The following is a 24,826-nucleotide window of genomic DNA, read 5'->3' on the forward strand; positions in this document are numbered from 1 at the left end:
CTAAGTAAGACATTATGTAGCTGTCTGATCTGTTGTACACTGGTATGTATGACCTAGTATGATAAAAATGATAACTGCACAACAATCAGGGGGAAAACTGTATTTTTGTGACATGCAGCTATAAATAAAGATTAGAAGAGCAAATGTAGGAAGTTTTGTTAACAGTGCTTTTGTGGTCCTGATGATTACTAGCATCTGTTTTCTCTTACAGTTTTAAACAACTGTACTACACTAATCTGACAATATACTATTACAATATTAGTATATATTGATTACACAGTTTCAGAGTAACTGATGACACTTGTCAAATATCATCAACCACGCCTCACGTCCTGATGCACTTACCTATACCAAGCTTGTACAGGTGTGGGCAGCACTTTCTGTCTTTTCTCTCTTCTAACTCTGTCAGCACAAGAACCACAGGAGGATTCAGGCTGGAAATTGCACTGAGACAGCACCCTGAAACTCATCTCCCTGAATGCTTCTGCTGCTGCTGCCCATTTCCCTGTTTTTGTTGGTGTTGTTCACTTTCTTGCGTGTGTGTCATGGCCTTTCTGCTCGCTGGGTGCATGGTCCTTTACACTATATATGAATTAATTCAATTCAAAATTTAGTTTATTTGAATTCATATCAGTTTTGTTTTATTTATATAGTGCCAAATCACAAAAACAATACAGGGTAAGAAATACAGTTTGCATCTAAGCAGTAAATGCAATAGGAGCAGATTATATACAGATAAGTTAAGTAGAGACCAAATATACAGATGAACTGCAGACAAATGTACAGATGTAATGTTGTATATGTATATACAGATGATCTCTATAGCATACAGATGTTCTATATTGCTGTTCAGAGCTCTACAGCAGTGGAAGCACAGAGCTCTGACAGACTATAATAGTGAACAGTGTGAGCACTATAACAGAGACTATGTTATGTCAGTGTCCTAAACTATAGCAGTAACCAATGTGAGCATATGGTGAATGTTGAGAATGAATGACAGTCCTGATCATGGTCACTGGGAGGGATGAGGGGAGGAGGAGTGTAGAAGGGTTAAGTGAGTGTGGATGGAAAGGTTCAGCAGAGTTCAGTACGGTGACAGCTGTGGGGAAGAAGCTGTTCCTAAACCTGCTGGTTTTACTGGTTTCTTATTGGTTTCACTCTAAGCAGCAACATATCAAAGACATTATATTCTGCAAATAAATTGTATGCATGTCAAATGTTTGTGCATGTGCGAGGTATTTCCCATCTTTGTTGTGAACACTCTTGGGGTCGTTAGTCAAAACAAGTAATATATTACACATATTACACAGAAGACTTTTCTTAAAATTACTTGATAAAATAGCTGAAACACACTGTCTCGCAATTACCTACCTCATTTTACCTTTCGTCATTTAAAAATAAAATACAAGTAATATCCATATCTTTTCTTTCTCCGGCACACAAACTGAAATCCACTGATTGTAGCACAAGTGCAAATGAACCAGTCGATCAAGAGGGATCGATATGCATGCAGACTAACAATTCAACTAAAGGTTGAACTACTGGGTACTACTCAAATCCCATTTGTACCTCAAGGCGCTTTATATTGTAAGGTAAAGACCCTACAATAATACAGAGAAAACCTTAACAATCATATGACCACCTATGAGGATGCGTTTTGGAAACAGTGGGAAGAAAAAGCTCCCATTTAACAGGAAGAAACCTCTGGCAGAACCAGGCTCTGGGTGGGGAGGCCATTGCGTCGACTGGTTTGGGGTGTGTGGACAGGACAGAGACATACAGTGAAAGAGAGCCAGAGATGAATAAAAACGAATGATCAAATCCAGAGGTGTCATCGGACCTCCCACAGACACGGATGGAGGAGGGGCCAAAGGGCTGGAGTCCAGGTGAGACGGAGGTTGCTTTGGAGATGAGGAACTGGTGTTGGCTCTCTGCGGTGCAGTACCACTTCCTGTTTCGGTTACAACACACAGTGGTGTTTTCATATAGTTTATCTGTGTACTCAATTGAATACAAAACTTAACGTCTTATTTCATAGTCTAATCTTCACTGTATCTTTAGGTATAGGCTAGTCTACAAACAACAAACCCAGTGGAAGAATATAGAGGGGTGGAGAGATGTACAGGAAACCAGTGCTTACTCACCAGTTTCAGATCCAGGAAACTCGACCGAGAAGCGGGAGAGGGTGAGGGACTCAACTGAGAGCTACAACACCTGAAGACTTGCTTCAGGGCTGTCCAGAGCCTCCCAGCACCATTGTAGAGGTGTGGGAGGTTACTCTGACCTGCTGTCCTGTTCTATGTAGCTGCGTCATCTTCCCCCACAGGAGCAGCGACATCGTGGGTTCCACCGTGTGGATCGAATTTGATGAAACCTCCAATTTATATCATGAATCTAGGATGTATCAGGCCAAGGTGTTGTTGCCGCTGCTGTGCCCTCTGACTCCTTTCTGTTCTCCGCAGCATTCGTAATCTGTTTAGTATGGCTGCTGGCACAAGGGGTAGAGTGGGTCGTTTACCAATCAGAAAGTTGGTGGTTCACTTTGAGATTACCAGTTTCTCTCTATATCTTGGGTGCAAATCTCGTATCAGAAAAGTCATTCTGCTCTACTTGATGCATGCTCAATCATCCATGTAAGCAAATCCCCGAAAGTTGATTGTGTTCATCTGTTCAAAACGCTACGTCCAGATGAACAGAATCAACTTTTGGGGATTCTGCTCTACTCTTACTGCAATTGTCAGATCAGTGACACATGTCCCCACAACACTAGCCTTTCTTACACAGCTAATTTTTCTACACGTGCTTCAGTGCTAAAGAAACTTTGGTTCTGTTGATGACATTTCATCTGTCACTTTCCTGAATACTGTCCAGCACTGAATTAGCTTTTACTTCAGACTCAAATATGTACAAAAGAGCAATAATAAGTGAAGCTTAACTAAGTGAGAGTAATACTGTATGCCAGTTGCATACACTGCAGTAATGTGTGCATCCATCAACCACTTTATTAGGTACACTTACACCGCATTTTGCCTTCAGAGCTGCTGTAGTTTGTCTTTGCAGAATTTCAGCTTGTTGCTGGAATCATTCCTTAGAGATTTTGTTCCATATTAACACAACAGCATCACAGGAGAGGAGAGGCCATTAGACCACTGCTACAGCACGATCAGCGGGGCCTATCGCGCGGTGCCGCGCGCTTCACTCGGACTTTCTGACCACGTCATGATCCACCTGATCCCCACGTACAGACAGAGGCTGAAGCTCTCCAAACCTGTCGTGAGGACTAAAAAACTGTGGAGCAACGAGGCTGTGGAGGAGCTTCGCACGTGTTTGGAGTCTACAGACTGGGACACAATGAAGGCTGCTTCTAACAGCTTGGACGAGTTTACGGACACTGTCACCTCCTGTATCCACTTCTGTGAGGACAGCATTGTGCCATCACGCACCAGGGTGAGTTATAACAATGACAAACCCTGGTTTACTCCTAAACTCAAAAAGCTGTGGCTGGAAAAGAGAAAGGCGTTCAGAAGCGGAGACAGGGACTGCTACAGAGAGGCCAAGTACAGGTTCACTAAAGAAGTGGACATTGCCAAACATCAGCACTCTGAGAAGATGCAGCAGCAGATCTCAGAGAATGACTCGGCCTCTGTGTGGAAAGGTTTTAGGAATATCACCAACTACAAGCCTAAAACCCCCCACTCCACTGATGACTTGCTCTTAGCCAACACCCTTAACGACTTTTACTGCCGTTTTGACGAGCCATCAGGCAGCCTTCACACCTCCAACGGCCCCAACAATAGAGGCACTTTGGACACTAATTCCCCCACCTCTCCCCCCTCCATAGAGCCATCACCACCTTCAAACACTTCACCTGCAACACCCCCCTCCTCACCCCACACAAAAGAGGATTTCACACCACCTCCTCCCACCACAACTCTTCATATTCATGAAGCAGATGTGAGGAAGCAGTTTAGGAGTCTGAATGCTCGGAAAGCTCCCGGCCCAGACGGCGTGTCTCCTGCCACCCTCAGACACTGTGCAAACGAGCTGGCCCCAGTGTTTTCTGGCATTTTCAACTCCTCACTGCAGGCATGTCATGTGCCTGCCTGCTTCAAGTCCTCTACCATAATCCCTGTCCCCAAGAAACCTAGGATCACTGGACTAAATGACTACAGACCCGTGGCTCTGACATCTGTGGTCATGAAGTCTTTTGAGCGCCTAGTTCTCTCCCATCTCAGGACCCTCACGGCCCCCCTCCTGGACCCCCTGCAGTTTGCATATAGAGCCAACAGGTCTGTAGACGACGCCATCAACATGGCCCTACACTTCATCCTGCAGCATCTGGACTCCCCAGGAACCTACGCCAGGATCCTGTTTGTGGACTTCAGCTCTGCCTTCAACACCATCCTTCCAGACCATCTCCAAGGCAAGCTTTCCCAGATGAATGTGCCTGATCCCATCTGCCGGTGGATCACTGACTTCCTGACGGACAGGAAGCAGCACGTGAGGCTGGGAAAGAATGTCTCGGACTCCCGGACCATCAGCACCGGCCCCCCTCAGGGCTGTGTTCTTTCTCCTCTGCTCTTCTCCCTGTATACTAACTGCTGCACCTCCACCCACCAGTCTGTCAAGCTAATCAAGTTTGCAGATGACACCACCGTTATTGGGCTCATCTCGGACGGGGACGAGTCTGCCTACAGGAGGGAGGTTGAACGTCTGGTGTCCTGGTGCAGCCACAACAACCTGGTGCTGAATGCCCAGAAGACAGTGGAGATTATTGTGGACTTCAGGAAGCACACAGCCCCACTCCCCCCCATCATCCTGACTGACACCCCCATCACCTCTGTGGACTCATTCCGCTTCCTGGGTACCACCATCACCCAGGACCTGAAGTGGGAGCCCACCATCACCTCCGTCATCAAGAAAGCCCAGCAGAGGATGTACTTCCTGAGGCAGCTGAAGAAATTCAACCTGCCAACACGGACGATGATGCAATTCTACACTGCAATCATCGAGTCCATCCTCACCTCCTCCATCACCGTGTGGTACGCTGGAGCCACTATCAGGGACAAACAGAGACTGCAGCGTGTTGTGCGCTCTGCTGAGAAGGTGATTGGCTGCAGACTCCCATCTCTGCAGGACCTGTACACCTCCAGGACACTGCGGCGTGCAGCTCGGATCTCAGCTGACCCTTCTCACCCTGGACACAGTCTGTTTGACCTGCTCCCCTCAGGCAGGAGGCTCCGGTCCATTCGCACCAGAACCTCTCGCCATAAGAACAGTTTCTTCCCCTCTGCTGTTGGACACATGAACAATAACCGTATGACTGTTCCCTCCACTAACACATGACCCTACGCTGTGTTCACTGCATCATTCTATGTTTGGCACTGATCACCACCTGCACTCATGTATATATCATGTATATATCTATCTACTTAGTACTTTTAATTCTTATTCTCATTCTTATTTTCATGTCTATTTAAGCGTAATTTATGACAGTATGTTTGCACTGAAGCACCGCAGCGATTTCCTAATGTTGTAAACCTGCTCAACATTTGGCAATAAAACCCTTTCTGATTCTGATTCACTGTTTGTCAGATTTGTTGTCTGCTCATCCCAATGGTGCTCTACTGGACTGTGGAGGTCACTGGAGTACAGCATCTTTTCTTGTTCAGTTTCAGTGAGTCATTGTGAACTGTAGCCTCAGTTTTCTGGACCTGGCTAAAGGAGTGACACCTCTTGTGGTCTTCTGCTGTTGTAGCCCATGTGTTGTGCGTTTATAGATGTTCTTCTCTCTTTTGTAACTAGTGGTTGATTGAGTTAGTGTTGCCTTCCTGTCAGCCTCTGACCTCGGACATCAACAAGGTATTTTCACTCAGAGAACTGCCAGTCTCTGCATCTCTCTTTTTTAAGCCAGTGTCTGTAAACCCTGAAGATGGTTGTGTGGGAAAATTCTGGTAGATTACAGTTTTTCTCAATCACTATGGCACAGTTCTCACAGAAAAGTGATGCTTATCACTGTAATGAATGTCCTCAAAACAGTTATGCCTTTTTTCACAACACAAACTGACCTGTGCAAAAGACCCCATTTACTTTGACAATGTGTTACTGGCGTTGCTCCCTCATACATAGATTGAAGTCATTTGATAGTAAAAACGAATTAAATGATTGACAGTATTCAGGAACGCAAGAGATCTAAAATTCTGACTGACAAAAGTACAAACTGTTTTGATGAGTTATGAGATCCAAGTGATAAGTGCATAAACGCAGTAACAAATATATTTAGTAATGAAGTCAGTTAGCTTAGCTTATGAGACATCTGCTTATATCTTACTGAATTAACCATGGCAATTAATATTGAGGCTCCTCCACCTGCTCCACTTAAAAAATAAGAAACAGAAAAAGCACAGATGTTTTTGAGTATTCCGGTGCAGCTCAGAAGGTGACAATAACACAAATGTCACAAAACCCCACAGATGTCAAGAAGGAGTGAAAAGCGACAGACGGCAGAGGGCAGCACTACGCGGAGACCAGTCGGCTAAACAAGAGAAGTGTTCTGGTCCACTTCCGGTTACAGCAGTCCCAAACAAACACGATTAAGCTGTGGTTTTAAAAGGCAGATTTACAAGTCATATCGTTCTCAAAATGGGTAAGTTGAGGTCGCCTTTTACCCTCACATGATACCTAAGGTGTTGAGAGACTTTGCGGCGTTTCTCATAATATGTATTTTTATAAAATGTGGAAGTTAGCCTTAGCTGTGAGCTTGGAAGTTTAGCTAACAACCGCCCGGCCTTTGAAGCTTATCTAAGTGACAGAAATATTGCATGCCGGTTACATACACTGCAGTAGCGTGTGTACAGTTTTCCTAAGAACTGGAGTGGATATGTGTTAATCTCAAGCTCACGCAACGTGTACGTGTGAGTGGGGGGTCTTGTTGTTGTGTCCCGTCTCTGCTGCTGTGTTGCATGGGAGGCTTAACTCAGAAATAAGACGCGCAGTTATCCCACTGAAACCGAGAGGAGAGAGATGCCTGACAGTAATGTCTGTGTTTATAATTACATTCATTTTGACAACCTCTCCAACACCACTGGCTGGAGAGCGCATCCGTTGTGTTTTATAGTAGACAATCAGTCATTAAGCTCTATACACGCTTTCTATGTACAAGTTTGAACCAAAGATTTTAGAGTCATCACTCCAATAGACATGTCGCTCCTTGTTTTTAAAGTTCAGTTCTTGTGTAATTTGGTCTACCTTTTCTTCCTGTTTCCTTTCCTTAAACATTGCTTCATGACAGCAAACCCTCTGCTGTGACCATTTCTGATCCGGCTTCAGCAAACGAGAGAGGGATCGATTGAAGGGTCAGATGCTCTCTCAGGTTCTGCGTCCTGCAGAATTTTTTTTCCATTTCTTAAGAAAAAGACTTTGTGTGTAGGCCTGCTATTTTTTTAACCCTCTACTCTTTACCCCTCAGCTGTAAAAAGCTGACGGGGTATCTTTATCCCCCTGCTGGGCCAGGGTCGACACCCAAGTTTGCGGATGTGATAACTGAAGAAATGTTCAAATTCATACCATAGGTCTAACATTGAAAATCTCACATGAGTTGAAATCTTAGTGATCTCAAGGTCAGATGTCAAACTTTATTAAAAAATCTTGTGAGTATGATAACTCAAGAAAGACGGCATCTTGGATTTTTGAAATTGATACCACAGGTGCATCTGCTCAGTAGATGATCCGAGATGTCGCTGAGGATGGAGCCTCAGCGCTTTGTGTTCTCATGCTTTGCATGTTCCTGTGTTTTTTGCTCCGTCTTTTGCTGTTATCCTCCCATCATTTTACCAGAGAGGAACTCTTAAACGGTCCTCTCTACGTATATTTTCCCTGGTTTTCATCGACGCAGACAACCTAACCATGATTCTGATTGGAGGTGCAGTGGTGCTCTGTGGGATTTACCTTTGACTTTGGAGTGGGCTGTATGATGACCTGAAGTCACATACACACAACACAGTAAGAACCACTTGGATCTGAACCTGCTCAAGACTGTGGAGATGACAGTGGACCTTTAGAGACCCCCCCTCTACTCTCGCCATCTTCAACAGTACTGTGCACCCACTGTGGATTGCCTTAGATTCCTAGGATCCATCTTTTCATGGGAAGTACAATATTCTTCACATACACTGTGTCTGGAAGAAGGCCCAACAGGTTGAACTTCCTGCGGCAACTCAGGAAGTTCGACCTGTCACAGGAGCTGCCCGTCATCTTCTGCACTGCCATCATCATCCAGTCTGTCACCCAGGACCAACAATCTTACTCAATCTTTTGTTTTTGAGATATAATCATTATTCTTTCAAAAATCATAATAATTACAAAATAAAACTACTTTTCATTTGCATATGGAGAGTAAATGAACACAAAGATCAGGCTGTGTGGGATAAAGCTGCTGAATCTCAGGTTAATTTTTAAAGAGACTTACCATTGTGTGTATTGTGTTGGTGTATACACTCACTGGTTACATCTCATGTTGCTGACAACATGAGGAACAGAGAAATTACACTTTATTAGTCCTGTTTGTGGCGGTGGGCCACAAATGATACATTTTAAGGTAGGCAGAAAGGGCCATGATTGGTCCCCGGGCCAGACTTTTTGGACATGCCTGTTTTAAATGAACTTTATACCACCACCAAGCTAAAAGAAAGTTTACAGCTCAATTTTTAAGTTTCAAGCATCCTGATTGTTTGAAAATACTGTACTATAGTATTGATGCTTGCACACTTCACAATGGTTTTGTATGCTTGCAGCTGTGGCCGTGAGTTCAACATGTCCAGGGCTGTACTGTGGCAGGATGATGGTCAACGGCTCAGTGGAGGGAGAATGTGGTGTGAGTACTAAACATTAGTTGTTGCTGATGTGCTGTTGGATAGACAGTACGTGGATGTATGTCTAACTTTGCGCCTTGCATCATAAAAGAGAGCGCGGCTCATAATAATTCAGGTTTCCATATTGAGATCCAGTCATTGTGGTGTAGCAGACTGTTCTGAGGAAATTCGGAAGTGCTCGTCCTGCTTGTTCGAGTTGTGAGCCAGTAGAGCCTATCACAGCCTGGACTATCACTAATTGTAGGAACAGTGCAGAGACATGAATGGACATGTGGCAGGAAGCTGGAGAAGCCAAACTCTCACAGGCACAGAGAGAACATGCTGTCTCCACTTAGAAAGGTCATAACTAGCCAGCACTTAAGAAATGCTCATTACTCTACCAGTGTTCTTATTTTCAGTTACAATAACCGTGTGTAAAATAGATAATGAATCATTTTTTTCCTCCCACACGCTGCAAATGCATCATTAATCCCCCCTCCCAACTGGAAAATTTTCCACCTGGCGCACTGTGCTGAGCATGCGTCTTTATATTCTACCAGTTAGGGAAAAATATGGTGACAGACGAGCGAGTGAACGAGACTCGCTGTTGACTCGTTTTCACAAGGATGATGCAGAACGAAATGCAGAAATTTGCAAAACATGCTGTAAAACTATTGCAGCAAAAGGCAGCAGTACCACGAAATTATTCCACCAGCTGAAAGTCATCCGCTGCAAAATGAAGAGTGCATGTCAACGTCTCCCCACACACCAAAGAAAGCGTTAAATAAACCAGCTGTGACACCTGCGACTGTTCCTGGTCAGTCGTTTTTATAGTCACTGTCTGGACTTTTGTTCCTGTAATCTGAGGTCATCACGTTTTTAATTTTACTACGTTTATATGTTGTAAGCACAAAGCAGTAACTGTAATTGTTAAGTTGTAACGTTCAGTTGTTGTGTTCTGTATTCAAAGTATTAAAAAAGCATTGAATGGTGGATTTGAATGAATGTAGCAGCGCAATTAAATGAAAGACAGCTTTAAGAGTGGATTTGGATGAGATTCAGATTGTACTCACAATAATGTGTTTTGGCAGGTTTGTCCTCGAGGAGAGCGGGCCAACATGCAGAAAGTGTGTGAGCGCTGCATCGAGTCTCCTGAGATCTACGACTGGCTCTATCTGGGGTTTATGGCCATGTTGCCTCTTGTGTTGCACTGGTTCTTTATTGAATGGTACTCTGGAAAGAAGAGGTGAGACTGAGTTCCAAAGCTGCTGCTGTACAGAGGAAGTTACTTCTGTGTGAAGTGACCAAAGTGATCATGTCCATAAGTCATATTGCATAACTTCAAACTTAATGAAGAGTTTATATAATGAGCACTCAGTGGCACTTCTGGTCTAATGTGTAATTAATATTGTAAACACATCTCTAAAGGCCAAACATAAAATATTACTATATAAAATAGCAAATGTAAAGAATATGTAAACTGTAGCAGTAATGTACTTTTTCTATTAAGTGAAATAAAATAGTCCCAAATTTGAATTATAACATTCAGACTTCTGCTGTTCTAACCTTTGCTTCTATGAAAACATGTAACTGAAAAAAGGCAAATAAGCAGTTTAAGCCTGCACACAGGCCTAACATTAGATTATGTTTAATACCAGACGCACCTGAAAGGTTAATCTGTGGCAGCAGTACGGCTTATGACAAAAACACTCCGTCTTATAACTGTAGCATTATAAGAAAGTCATAATGAAACAATAAATAGAAAACACTTCAAATAAAAATGAACACGGGGCTGACGTGACCCCGCCCCCGCCCGGTCAGCATTTACTCAGCTTTAATATCGCTCTGGCTAGCTTAGCGTTGTCTGTGATGTTCTGTTAGCAGTACAATGCAGTTGTTTCTGTTCTGGATGCAGTTTGAACTTTACTAACATGCTGTCGTCCTTTTGTGCAATAACAACAAAAATAACGTCCACATCTACGCTGCAGACTGTTCCACTATTTCCCTCCTCCAGCTGACTGTAGTGTAAGTGGAAACGACAAGCAGAATCCACAGACGAGCAGACTGATAATTACAAGGTTCTTGATTGCCATCCCTTAAATTTCAGCCCCCTATCTTTCTACAAGCCTTCAGTAGTGGAGACCTTACTATTATGTTTTCAAACAAATTCAAGTTCTCAGGATTTCATGTTGAACTACACTTTTTTCTATTCCTGTCACAGTATAATGTTGAATGGTATAGCTTGGCTATATCTAGGGAACTACGACTAACTTTAATATTAGACAAAGATAAATCAAGTAAATATAAAATGCATTTTTCAGGGTACTATGTAGGAAAAGTAATTGCCCCCTGCACCAGAGACTTTGGACAAAGCAAAAGCATGCTGTGCACTGACAAGAAGAGATCTGAAGTCACATTACATCTGTTGTAAAACTAACATAGCATTTCATAAAAACAACACATGGCAGCAGTAAAACATGGTGGTGTCAGTTTGTTCTGGGGCTGTTTGCTGCTTCAGGACCTGGTTGACTTCCTGTAACTGATGGAGTCAATTCTGCGCTCTACCAGAAAATCATGGAGGAGAAGCTCAAACACACTTGAACAATGATCAGTAACAAACCCCCACGTCCACCTGTTAATGGCTTAAAAATAAAAAAATGAAGGTTTTGGACTGGTGTAGTCAGTGTCAGGGCTTAAAATAAACAGCTTTGACCTTAAACAGGTCATTCACGCTGAAAAACCCTGCAGTGTAGCTGAATTAAAACAGTTTTGTAAAGAAAAATGAGCTTCTAGTTACGTGACAGACTCATTGCCAGTTATTGTAAATGCTTGATTGCAGTTCTTGCTTCTAAGGGTCTAGTTAGTAGGTTTAGGAGGCAATTACTCTTAAATAAGACCATATACAGTAGGTTTGGAGAAGGTTTTGCCCTCAGCACATTTTGTACTTACTTGGGTTGTTTTTGTCTAATATTACTATTTGTTTTGTTCTTCAACACGTGTGCAACCCCCCCCCCCCCCGTTTCAGTCACTGTGGCATTTTGAGTCTAATTAGTGTTTGATAGCTGAATAATAAGGAATTCAAATTGTGCTGCTGTTAAGTTGCGGTATGAACTAATTTTTCAGCATCACTCATAAATGTCTAATTTTGAAGGTCTTGTTCAGAACATTGATTTGTCTGAATTTGGAAGTAGAAAATAACTAGTTACCCAGGGCTTTATGTCTTTAAGGTTTTCCTGTAGTGTGACAATTTTTGGCTTCATTTCAGTGCCTCAAGGCACTTTATCTTGTAAGGTCGACCCTACAATAATACATACAGAGAAAACCCAACAATCATATGACCCCTTATGAGCAAGTCGTTTGGCGACAGTGGGAAGGAAAAACTCCAGCAGAACCAGGCTCAGGGAGGGGCGGGGCCATCTGCTGTGATTGGTTGGGGTGCTATATGAAACATGTCTAACTTAGGGAGTATTTGTTCCAAGCACAGAATCCCTTTAGTGCTCTTGTCTGTGAGGACAGTGTGTTTTCTTTCTGTCATTTGATCTCATGCTCTTCCTTTGTAGTTCCAGTGCTTTACTCCAACATGTGACCGCCATGTTGGAGTGCAGTATGTCAGCTGTGGTCACTCTGCTGGTCACAGAGCCTGTGGGAATGCTCACTATCCGTTCTTGTCGAGTGCAAATGCTTTCAGACTGGTACACGATGCTGTACAACCCAAGTCCAGACTATGTCAACACATTACACTGCACTCAGGAAGCTGTGTACCCACTGTGAGTATTACCAGTAATCATTTTGCCAAATTCTACAATTAACCATAAAACAATAATTCCCAGCACTCCACAGAAGAGGACAAAGGTGTGTTTGCAGCAGGGCATCAAGGCCATACTGTGGGACACTGAGCTCTGTGTCTTAGGGCAAAATTAAAAAAAGAAAATGCAATTATACGTTAAATAAGAAAAAGCTTAGTTATGGACAGCAGAACACGGTTCAGGTCAAGCAGGTGGTTCCTCCCAGTCAGTGCCTTCAGCCTCACTGTTGATGCCTACATGAGTGACAGCAGAGACACGGAGCGCTCTCAAACACCAGCAACTTTAAGAAGGCTGGGTACTCTGAACTGTCGCTCGTCAGGAACTGTTCCCCGACCCTGAGGCACAGGGAACAAACCCTGTTATCAACTGGGGAAAAAACCTCAACGTACAGGCAGCAAGCTGAGGAGAGACCAGCATACCCAGTCTTTATTCAAAAGATTGAGGTTACTTATTGGATCTTAGTGTTTCAGTCAGATGAGTTCTTCCTCCTGTTACACTGCAGATCATGACAGGTGGACACATTGATGCTGGGTGGTGGAGGCTGGCAGCAGCGTGCTGACAGGAGAAACACTGGGAGGTTCATTCGATATGAAGCAGCAGGAGAGTAGCCTCACACTGACGAATGATCGAGGCTACTTTGTTTATTAGACAAGCTGAACAGACACCTGCTGAATGAGTAAACCGATCAACATGCTTCTGATTCTTTATTCTCTTTTTTAACTCTTGTGCAGTTTCCTTCTGAACTGGTGCATAGGCTGGTGGGAGGTCACCTCAGGCTTGTCATTCATTCTGTATCTGTTGCATCAGCGTAACACGAACTCCTCAATGTCCTTTTTCTCAGCTACACGATCGTGCTGATCTACTATGCATTTTGCTTGATACTAATGATGATGCTGCGTCCTCTGTTGGTGAAGAAGATGGCGTGTGGTTTGGGCAAATCCGACCGTTTTAAGAGCATCTATGCTGCTCTGTACTTCTTCCCGATCCTCACTGTGCTGCAGGCTATAGGAGGAGGACTGCTCTGTGAGTACCTGTGGGACTCTGCTTCTTAGTTCACACTGTGGTATCATTTTTGTTTTACAGCTTTCATAAGACTATGACTAATGCCCTTTTTGTTTAAATAACTCTGAGTAAAGACGACTGTGTTATTGTTTCAGACTATGCATTCCCCTACATCATCCTGGTCCTGTCTCTTGTCACGTTGGCTGTTTACATGTCTGCCTCTGAGATACAGGTAACTACAGTCACTGCGGTGTGGGCATTTCTTATTTCCCAGTTTAACTTTACAATTGTGATCAAGAAGTTCTTCGATTTGATATGAGGTTGGATACTAATTATACTTCTTTACAGTGTTTATTCATCGACTTGTATAAAGTTACAACAGCAAAATGACTCCTCCAAACTAATTGTGTGGTCACTAACCATTTAGGAATTAGGAACTACTCTAGACTGTAGATGGTTGTTGTTGTTGTTGTTGTGTTTTTTTTAAACCCCTTACCTGTAAAAGGCTGATGGGGTATTGTTGCCCCCTCAGCGGGCAGGCAGTGTAGACAGACCCCACACGAACATGATAACTTGTGAACACACACACACGTATGCATGTATGTTCAGGACTCTGTCTGGTTTGCTGTCATTACTGCACATGTTTGTTTGCGTTTGGAAGCTGACATATGTGTATGGGTTATTTCTCTTCTCTGTCCACTTACCATAACCCATCTCCTTTGAACACAGTCTTTTAAGAATCTGGTTGCCAAGAAGAAGCGTCTCATCGTCCTGTTCAGCCACTGGCTGCTGCATGCTTACGGCATCATCTCGATCTCCCGACTGGACAAGCTGGAACAGGACCTGCCGCTGTTGGCCCTCGTGCCAGGACCCGCTCTGTTTTACATCGTCACAGCCAAATTCACTGAGCCCAGCCGCATCCTCTTGGAGGCTGGCAATGGACACTGAGCTGGATTTATCAGGAGTTCAATAAATAACTCTTGAAAAAAAGTCACAGCAGCTTGCCCCTGTCCAGTGTGATGTCTTGAAATTGTCTGTTTATTTTTAGTTCAAAATCTCAGTCAGTGAGGAGTCGGACTCAAAATGCCAAACGTAGTTTGTTAATTTCTTTAACTCATGAAATATAAGCTCAGTAATTCATTCACGCTCAGCTTCAGTTCTCATGTGAAGTGTCTACAGGTCTGACATGACAATGATGTGGTCCCAGAAGTCTGGCGTGTACAGTAAAGTGTATGCACTACTGCTTTGTCAAGTGTGGTAGAAGATGTGATCGTTCCACTGGAGCTGAGCAGCTGTTTCTAAAGCGTTAACAGGTCGCTGCTTTTAATGTTTATTTTAAATTTTGATTGGTGGTGAATTTCTCCAGAGGAAAATCGCTCCGACAGATATACTTGAAAAGGTTTGTATGTTGACTCCTGTTGAATATTTCAGCCTTCACAGGTTTGTGGAGGTGAAAGTGCACTGTATATACTGTACATTGCTTGTAAATGTTAGTGTATTCAGTATGTTTATCTGCATATACATAATTTAAAACTAAAACTTTGAATGTTATCTTTGTGTTCTGACTATTGATCTTTGTTACCATGAGATTCAACTTTTATTGGTCTCAAACATTTACCTGATATCAAAGTGTACACCTGTGTTACTGCAGGTCGATCTGTGTGACGATGCACTTTCATTTTGCTCACAGTCATCTGTATACGCTGCAACATATGTTGCTGTTTCTTTGTAAATGAATAAAGGTGTCAGAAAATGATTTTGGTATCATTTTGACTGACACGTCCTGTAACCCGGCAGTGCAGGTGGGAAGCTTGTTCTTCTCTCAGGTTGTCAGATGACAAACAGGAAGGTTGCTGCATCTGGAAATGTGGAAAAATCCTCAAAAAGACTGTTTCCTGTTGTGATTCTTCATTTGTATACTGAGCTTTTGCACATACCCACACCAACTGTTTAGAAGAATGCAGCTACAGCAGACCTGAGTGCGTTTATGTTTTCTCATCTTACAGTTAATGCAAGTAAGGATTCATCCACAGTAACCACAGATCTGACTAATACGTGAAGATTTTACGCTCCTGTAAATCGTATCACATCAACCATAACTTTGTGGGCATGTGTGTGAAGAGAAACTACAGCAAAGCAACAAAAGCTGAGACAAAAAGAACATTTCGTATCATCAAAAAGGCAAAACTGGTATTGGAAATGAAATGCACACAAATTTGGGAATATTACACTCAAATCACTGACACACATACCCACACAGCAAAGTCAAAAAGGTACAAGGGCTACGTCCCCCGAGGACGTGAAAGCCGGTGTTGTGCCAAAAGGAATCTGTGCTGCTTCTGTGTTTATATCTATTGTCTTTACTTATCTTCAGAATACCACGGGGTGACTCCTCTGATGTGATGGGATAAGATAAACCTTTATTAGTCCCACACCTGGGAAATTTGTTTGGTCATGGCAGGAAGTGGACAGTTAAAGTTAAAAGCAGCAACAATTAAGAAAAGAACAATAGAATAGAAGATAAAGTAGAATAACATACTATACAAAAGAGAATAAAATACTGTGTTGCAACAGAAGAAGTGCACATCAGGGAGACTAGGCGAAGGCTGATCCATGGTGTATTAGATGTTTGACAGCCAAACCAATGACACAGTGTTCACATTTCCCCCCAAAAAATCTGCGAAACAGCGAGGCCGCGAGAAGTGAACCTAGCGAGGGAACCACTGTATTCAGAGTGTTGCAGTTATGAAAAATAAGCAGTACATTTGACAGAAATACCACCTACATTTACATTTACTTCAATTTGCCATAAGTGTATAAATATTTGAGATTTATATTATAGTTTATTTGTATGTCACGCTGACAGCTTAGCACGAGCTGATTACCATCCACTGTGAATACATGTAATCTGTAGTTGTGGGCTCACACACAGAAAAGTGAAGAACAACGTTTCACTTGTAGAATGGATCCGACTGTCTACCCTGATGACTAGTACAGACTGTTGCATACAGATTTAAAATATATAAAACATTGCTGTACTAATAATCTGAATGACAGATGCATAGAAATGATCTGTTGGGGCTTATAAGGTAAACGTTTGCAACAACTGCCTGAGCTCAGCTCGTTCAAGCGGCAATGATGTACCGCTTTGGAGGAGAGCAGACGTATTACAGCCAGTTATTACACAAATGAAAAACAATGTGATAATAAGGTATAAACTGTGCCAGTGCAGAAACACCTACTGTTGCAAAACATGACACTGAAGTTCTGCAAGCACCTGCAAAGACAACATGCGGACGTGACATCCAAACCAGATGCAGCTCGATGCTCAAAGTGTGTGGTCTCACAATGTCCTGGCACTTTGATCTCTTCCTAGTCTTACAGACTTACTGTAAGCTTGTGCTGTTTAATGGCAGACAACTTTCCATACTAAGTTGCCAAGTAACAAAAATATGATGGAACTAATGTAACAAATTACTTTCTACATGGTGTGATTACTTGTGTTTTTTTAAGTAAAGAGTAATTTGTTACTTTCTGGGAATAACTTTTTTTTTTTAAACACAGTACAACCAGAGAATATTTTTAAAAACATTTTATTAATACACTGGAATATCATTAGATGACATGTTTGCCATATGAAAAAACTTTATTTTGATAATAGCTGATTGCAGCATCTTAAAGGAGGGACAAATGTAGCTTGGCCATTGGAAACCAGTAGCTTACCATCTGTGATTATGCATTCCCCATGATTAGAGTGTAGTTAATGTAGACACCTGCACGTCTGAACACAAATATACTTAAATAACCTGAGACAAGAGCGAAGGCGAGTCCAGGGTTTACTCACATCAGCATTTGCTGTTTTAAGCATTCAGCTCTTTGGAAACCCGAGAGGTCACAGATTAGTTTGCACAGCACACATTAAAGTGTGCGATGTTAGGATTTCAGCTGAACACGCTGTCACACACTTGTGTTTAACAAAATAACAATATCTTCACTATCGCATTTAGTTTAGGAACATACAACATCCTGGCCTGATGTTCACAGCCACTCTACCACACTAGCAAACACAAAGTGGAAGACTGCGGTGAAATACTCGACTGCCCACAGAGACCATGCAGTGGCTCTGATCAGCTGCATGGGGCAGGAATTAGTCCTCAAAGTTCACCAGTGTATCATTCTAGCTTAATTTTTCCACTTTCAAGTCAAAGAAAAAAACTCCAGAACCACTAAATCATTACGTGCTCAGATAACCTCGCTCTTAAGTAAACTGGTTACATTGTGGTGAACTGTGTGTTCTCTTCTGGTCATCCTGGAGGCGGAAATAAACTTTTCAGTCTCTTCTTTTCTCTCCTTTTCCCAGCAGCATGCATGTCATACTATGTGGGTGTGGGTGCGACAACACTCCATTAATGATATTCACTTTAAATCTATTCAAATAATTTTAACCATCTAATAAAATCCTGCAGAATCATTGCAAAGGAGACTAAAGGTGTTTCTGGCAATGACACGATATTAAGAGATTACGGACTGTGTTCACTATTAGCATGACCGATAAAGTCTTCAGATGAGCTGATGGGAGTTCAAAGTTCGATGGCAATTTAGATAATTTGATATCAAGGCAAATTCTGTTAGAACGGACAATGCACTGTGTGGTCATGCAGGCTGACAGCGATTCTCTGCATAAATCTGACAGGCCAGGTGTAGTGCAGGACTCAACCAGAGGAGGGCGCTGTTATTACAATTCCACCATATAAACCTGAAATCTGAGCGTAACCGCTAAGTTGTTCATGTTACCGTTACTCTTAAACATGCACAACACGGTTTGTTTTCAGCAGGCTGTGTGAGGGTGCAGGTATGCGTCAAAGTCAAAATTCCACATCGTCACATCGTGCAGCTCCGAGTCTCATTATTGTCACATTGGAAATTACATTTCAATTTGCTTCGTAACAACTGTAAAATCAGAAAGAAAGAAAACAGTCGCCATATTTGTGCAGGCTGAGAAAACACACAACAGATTGTGTCGTTGTGGAATGATCTTTGACACACTGGAAGCCCATCAGGTCACTGTAACTTCCATGCATCGGGATTCTCCTCCTCTGTCCTGATGCAGAAACATGTGGATGCAGAATGAGGACTGAGTGAAGCACGATGAGCCAGAGCTCAGCTACTGTGCTCACAGCATGAAGGCCTCTACATCACTCATGCACTCGATAAATCAGCCCTTCTCTGTCCAAATAAAGACACACAATCACAACCACATCCAGCCCAAAATGAGACACTGTTAGCATTACACTCAACACAGTTCACAGTGAACTGTGCACTGCAAACATTAGTGAATCATCTTTGTGGGATTCATTTAATATTTCTCCCAAAAATGTACATGAACATAAACGTGCATGCAATCAAACCAGCCACAAAAATACCCCAAACTGACGCCGCGTCCTCTGTGGTAAATACTGCAAGATGATCAAATCCATTAATCTGGCTCTGTGCTGGTTTTTCTTTAATCAGTCTCCATTGTTTGCATCAACTGTGGAAAGCAAGTGAAGGCTCCAGATGGACAATCACAATTATAAAGCATCGTAAATCACCAAGAGTGTATAAGTACAGGCCTCTCCAGAGTTTCACCAAGCACCACTCAAATCATCAACATTATTTCTGGATGTAGATGATGATAATACACAGAGTTCCCACCAGTCCTAAGGCCTGGATGCCCAGGAACCAGAGCAGCAGCCAGAAGAAGACGATCACGACCGGCTCCACTATTTTGTCCCCAAAGTACATCTGGCTGAAGCCCATTCCCCGCAGACACTTGTTGAGCGAACCAAACAGAGTCCCCATTCGCTCACAGTCGTCCAACAGAGGCTCTCTGGTACTGGGATCATTCGTGCGGGACCAGGTTGCACTGGGATCAGTTCGAGGGCGGTTCTGGCTGACATCAGTCTGTGGAGGCAAAGATATATTTACGAATTCCTAAATTCAGATGGCAGGTAAATTAATGCAACACTTGTATAAAATGTAAGACAGCTTATAGTGCATCCTGTAATATATTGGGCAAGAAAATGTCTGATTGTGAAGATTTTTGTCAACCACTTACTCGACTAAGTGAAAAAAATGAAAAGAAACATTGTGAGAAACGAGTATGCGCACGCTTGACCTCAGAGGTTACTTTTACTCAGAATAATTCAACTTGTGAACAGATGAATAGCAAACGTAAATAAAAATGTTAAACTATACATAGACAGTATGTAGAGAAACTGACAGCCACAATGTGTTTGCACTGTGGAGATCTGCAGAGAGCTACAGTCAGTGACAGCGGAAGCTTTGAGAAGCACATAATTATAACGCTCAGTTACTTCTTTGTATCTGTAATGATGTGCTGTTGTTTTAGCTTAGCCAGAGAAGTGAGCTGACCGGTTTAAAGAGCAGTGTGGCTATCACACTGGATGTGCATCTACTAATGAACTGCTCTTATTCAGCAGTGTGCTCCAACTGTTTCTGCTGCAGCGTAAAAAAAAGACGCTCTGTTATGATTTAAAGAAAGTCAGGCAACTTAGTAGAGCTCCCATTTTTGTGGTCTAAAGTTGTGTCCTACAAAAGCCTCATCTAGTGATGCCAATGACTAGGCAATCAGTGACATGCAGTCCTCTGATGTCACATTTTTGGATCGTCTCAGACTGCTTGCAACCCCAGCTGAGTAGGTACTTAAAATACAAAGTACCTGGTACTAGCACCTAATGGAACATGCTACAAGCTGAGTCTAGAAGCCTATCTACGCAGAAGTTAACTGTGTAGTAGTTCAGTCTCTCTCCACAGCCTCCATTTGTGCTGCACAGTAGAGCAGGGCGATATGGCCAAAAATATTTATCACGATATATATTTGAAAATTTGCGATAACGATATAACCGACGATATAATTGATGCGAGACAAAATACAACTCCACAACATTACTAGCGCAAAAAGACAACCTTCCATTTATTTTCACTTAAACAAGAAGCTGGTTTTTATGTACATTAAAGCTTTATAAAAATGTAACAGTGCAAATGCAAATTCCTTGCTGAAAGTTTAACCAAAAGGCATTTCCAGTAGAAATGGGCTGACATATCCTGAGCATAACCATGTATAATATCCACTGAAGTTAAAAAGAGGTGCTTTGCAACATTAAACTGCAGTGTGCAGTACGTATTTTTTGGACCATAAGGTGCACGGGATTATAAGGCACATTAAGCGAAACAAAGCAGTCAGATAAATCAAACTTTATTAAACTCATTCTTCTTGCTTCCTCCACTTCTGTACCATTGATTCATTAATGTTGAATTCTCTGGCAGCTGCTCTATTCCCATGTTGTTGCAGTATATTAATGACTAACCTCGTATTGTGGATGGATTATCTCAGTTGTTCTCCTGACTGAAGTTTGGTCCGTTTACAGCATCCTGCCATGCGATTGCATTTGTTTCTAACCATGAAGAACCTTCACGTTAACTTTTATAAGTGGAAAAGTGTTAGTGTTCGTCCTCCAGCTTCACTGTTTATGTTATGCTAACATAGCTGTGTCGCTAGCGATCACGTAGCACATCATTATATACCAGCTAGCCCAACTTCAGTAACCCTACAAACGTCACTGCTGTTTAGTTTCCTGTCTTCATTTATGTTGGAAGTGATAGCAGAGCTGTACGTTTGATTTTTTTCAGAAATCTCTGTCAGAACATGCTATATCATGCTTAGGTAACTAGCGAAACTAGCGAGCTAACTTCCGCTAGCTTCCTGCTAACTTCTAACTCCGTTAAATGTAATAACTTTTGTTTTCATGGATGCCTGGAAGTTAAACTTTATAGTTACACCTGGTAAAGCAGCAATGCTGATCGTTTTATTAAAGATGAAAGAATTTAGACAGTTTTTAACTCTAAGTGATGCTGCAGTGTTGTTTGACCTGAAGCATACGGAGTTTAGGACCCAGATTACTCCCAGATTTAAGAGCATCTTAGTCCGACAAATACGACAATAACAACGGCCGCTTGCATGTTCTGCAAAAAAATGTGCTTTGTTGTGTATCTGATGGACAAACACCAAACCAGTTCCACATCACGGAAGTTGCACCATTTTTACAAACCAATTCTGGTTCATCTGTTTCACTCAACAATCGGCCATGTGCGTATGAAAACAAAGGCACTGCGCATGCGCGTTTTACTCCCATTCTATCGCGATATTTCATTTTCCTATCGTTGCCTAACATTATACCGGTATTATCGTGAACGGTATAATATGGCCCAGCCCTACTGCACAGTTCTCATACTGTCCGCTTTTGTAACAGTTCAGATTCCATAAAGGCAGCATCTCACCCAAGATAGCAAACCAACCAGTAGGACTAGTAAGACTCGACAAGATTGGACAAGTCAAGCTAAAACTTCATTCCAGCGTGGCATTTCTACAGACAAACCAACACGCTGATCAAACACGATTATGTGTGTTCGTGTTTGTTTGGTTGAGGATAAAGTAAGTGTCCCTTTAGATACAGTTCAAAGCTTAATGCTGAATCCATTCAGCTAGGAAGATACAAATTACTATGACGATTAATGTGGTAGTATTTATAATGAATTAAAAAGTGTCTGTGGGTGGCCCCGGCTATGGTACTGCTCCAAATGCTACATAATTCTGTGGGAAACACTGCATTACAGATGTAACCAGTGGTGACGAGATGTGAAAGAATACAGCAAGGCCCGGGTTTAGTCCCTGCCAAACACACTCACATCTACTGAGGCCAAGACTGCGCTCAAAAAGTAAGATCATTTAATGGACCTTTGTCAAGCAAATCAAAGCTTTGCTGGCACGTATCACGTCTACATACGAGCTTACATTTCCACGTCGGCACTTGTGTGAAAAAGCATCACATTTATAGTTCATATAGAAGAAAACTCAACTCAAGCATAACGTAGGGCTGATTCATCGAGTACTTGGAATAACTCGATTATAAAAATTCATTGTTTCACTGCATCACTCTATAGCGCCAACCATAGCAGACCTGCAATAATGAAAGTATGGATAAAGAGCCCACCAGTTTCCCAACAGGAAGACAGAAAAATCAACAGCAGCAGTGACGATGAGAGTTTAATGTGGAACCGGGTCCTCCTACACTCCGGAGAGCAAATGCTTTAGAAAAATATAAGAATAAAGGCTTTTTTTTTCTTTCTACAGGCCAATAAAATGTACATGGGCTCTGAGCCACTGACCTGGGGCTGTTAGGTTGGACACTGGATTATTATTAACATCTACAGCATTACAACATCCGTTTTCAGCAGCACAGGCTTCAGAGTGCTGATAACTCTCTCATTAAACATGCAGACACGCTGCTGTCAGGGCTGTTTGCCTCCGATTATTGGAGATCATCTATTTACTTTTGCATTTGGAAAGTGGATGCTGTAAAATATTAAATGTTTCTTTGACAGATGTTGGATGCAGTGAAATTTTAAAACACTGACATTTCCAAAAACACAAAACAATGAGCAGATCAGTTTTGAAATGCCTGTTTTTCCACTTTGGAACATTTACCGTTGCTCATTAATAAGGCAGCAGTCGATTAAAAACTCGCTTGCTGAACTAATAACACCACAATAGATGCAGTTTTCTTTATTAAATGAAATAATAAAGAAAACAATTAGAAATAACAGAGGATTTGTGATATTTAAAGTAGGGCCCACTGCCACTGGTGTACTTTGACCGATCAAGTTTACTGTGGGTTCAATGATCAATCGCGTGTTCTGACACAAAGCAATGCGTCTTACAAGAAGACGGGATCGTTAACTTCATATTGTATGATGTTACATGGCTTCTATAATATCCCGACTTAAGTTATATCCTGTCCTGTCCGCGGATCCTTTGCTTAATTCTTCGAATAAAATAACATCTGAATGGAATCTGACTCAAGTGTTTACGTTAGGACAACAGATAAAGCTCAAAAACAAAGTTAGACCTGACGGCAGGCTAAGCCGACACGGTGAAACCGCTCCCAGATCTTGACAACTCGGCCCTGTTTGCCACAATGTTAGCATGAAATCTGAAAAAGGCGGCTACGGCTAGCTCAACAAACGCCGCTCGGCCGCTTTACCCGGTGCCGCTGGCTGTGCAGTGGTGCCTGCCTTCCACCCTGGACAGGCGGAGGAATATGCTGTCTTCTCCGGTTTTCCGTTGGTAGCTCTTCTAACTCACGTCGATGAGAAACATGCCGGCCATGAACAGGAGGCGTCACAGCAGACATAGTCCTGCTAGTACAGTGACAGGAACTTTTAGGAGTAAACACATGCTGGGGAAGCGACTCAGAGCGCGTTCTCGATCTCGGGAGCCAGCAGATTTTTTTAAGCGTCTAAACTTCATCGACCCTGTGACAAGGCGCCACCTACAGGGCAGGAAAGTAATGACAGCGTTGTTATCTCCCTTCACTTATGTGGAACACTGAGCCAGACAGTCGTGGAAATGCTCGGAAAAACGGCAAATAGTATGGAAGCTTGTTTCTATGGAAACATGCTTCCTCCACTAAAAAGAACCACATTAAGGAAACAATTATTATCGGTCATTTTGAGAATAAAGCTGAAATACGTCGAAATATGGAGACGCAGTGGTTTCAAGGCTGCTATACCCTGTACAAACAGCCTCGTGTAGATGAGTCAGCGACACAAACTGATCAGCTGTCTTATCATGTCTTGTCCTCCATCCTCTTTACTGCACGATATCCTGTCCACTGGCAACATTTCATTTTGCACAAATCCATGTTTGTGTGTTTTTTCCCTTGTGACCAGATGCAACGCTCTGCACTGACTTTTTTCACCCCCTTATACCCATCACCACACTGTGTTTAAATCGTTTCCTTGAAACTAAAACTGACTCTGAGGTATGGTTTCACTAACTCATCTACACAAGACATTTTGTACAGGGTATAGCAGCAGTTTGCCTTGAAACAACTGTAAGCTCCACATTTTTAAAAAATAGTATTTCCACTTTTTTCCTTGAATTTCTGGAATAGAATTTCAGCTTTATTCTCAAAATGATCAGTAATATTTTTGTCTTAATGTGGCCTTAACCATCTTCATATATTTTTTTCCTGGTAGTGTGCCAAAAATTTGTGTTCCTATTACTAACATTTTGGGTAGATAAGCATACATTAGTTAATTCATACA

At 42.3% G+C, this 24,826-nt stretch overlaps 2 protein-coding genes across 4 annotated transcripts; one reads left to right on the plus strand and one right to left on the minus strand.

Annotated features, from left to right (window-relative positions):
- Positions 1-6,505: 6,505 nt before the first annotated feature.
- jkamp (jnk1/mapk8 associated membrane protein) lies at positions 6,506-15,413 on the plus strand. Of its 3 annotated transcripts, XM_026151825.2 has the most exons (7): positions 6,506-6,646; positions 8,793-8,872; positions 9,941-10,095; positions 12,410-12,616; positions 13,497-13,678; positions 13,813-13,889; positions 14,387-15,413. In XM_026151825.2, exons 1-7 carry the CDS (start codon positions 6,643-6,645, stop codon positions 14,603-14,605), a joined length of 924 nt encoding a protein of 307 aa, XP_026007610.1. In that variant the 5' UTR covers positions 6,506-6,642; the 3' UTR covers positions 14,606-15,413. The 3 variants fall into 3 exon arrangements, with proteins under 3 accessions (XP_026007610.1, XP_080149600.1, XP_026007609.1); XM_080293474.1 differs by lacking the exon at positions 8,793-8,872 and having other exon boundaries at positions 6,512-6,646; XM_026151824.2 differs by lacking the exon at positions 6,506-6,646 and having other exon boundaries at positions 8,783-8,872.
- A 3,586-nt stretch (positions 15,414-18,999) lies between these two features.
- Positions 19,000-24,309, minus strand: fam241a (family with sequence similarity 241 member A). The gene is made up of 2 exons (XM_026151826.2): positions 23,761-24,309; positions 19,000-19,600 (listed from the first exon to the last, which is right to left on the minus strand). Exons 1-2 carry the CDS (start codon positions 23,908-23,910, stop codon positions 19,310-19,312), a joined length of 441 nt encoding a protein of 146 aa, XP_026007611.1. The 5' UTR covers positions 23,911-24,309; the 3' UTR covers positions 19,000-19,309.
- Between the last annotated feature and the right edge of the window lie 517 nt (positions 24,310-24,826).

The sequence above is a fragment of the Astatotilapia calliptera genome, chromosome 19, assembly GCF_964374335.1.
Source record: "Astatotilapia calliptera chromosome 19, fAstCal68.1, whole genome shotgun sequence".
Taxonomy (NCBI): Eukaryota; Metazoa; Chordata; class Actinopteri; order Cichliformes; family Cichlidae; genus Astatotilapia; species Astatotilapia calliptera.

Coding starts and splice junctions, on each gene's coding strand:
- jkamp (XM_026151824.2), top strand. CDS start 8,783: ATGCTTGCAGCTGTGGCCGTGAGTTCAACATGTCCAGGGCTGTACTGT. Junction 8,873..9,940: donor CAGTGGAGGGAGAATGTGGT/GTGAGTACTAAA, acceptor GTGTTTTGGCAG/GTTTGTCCTCGAGGAGAGCG. Junction 13,679..13,812: donor TATAGGAGGAGGACTGCTCT/GTGAGTACCTGT, acceptor TTATTGTTTCAG/ACTATGCATTCCCCTACATC.
- fam241a (XM_026151826.2), bottom strand. CDS start 23,910: ATGTCTGCTGTGACGCCTCCTGTTCATGGCCGGCATGTTTCTCATCGA. Junction 19,601..23,760: donor TGCACAGCCAGCGGCACCGG/GTAAAGCGGCCG, acceptor TTGCCTCCACAG/ACTGATGTCAGCCAGAACCG.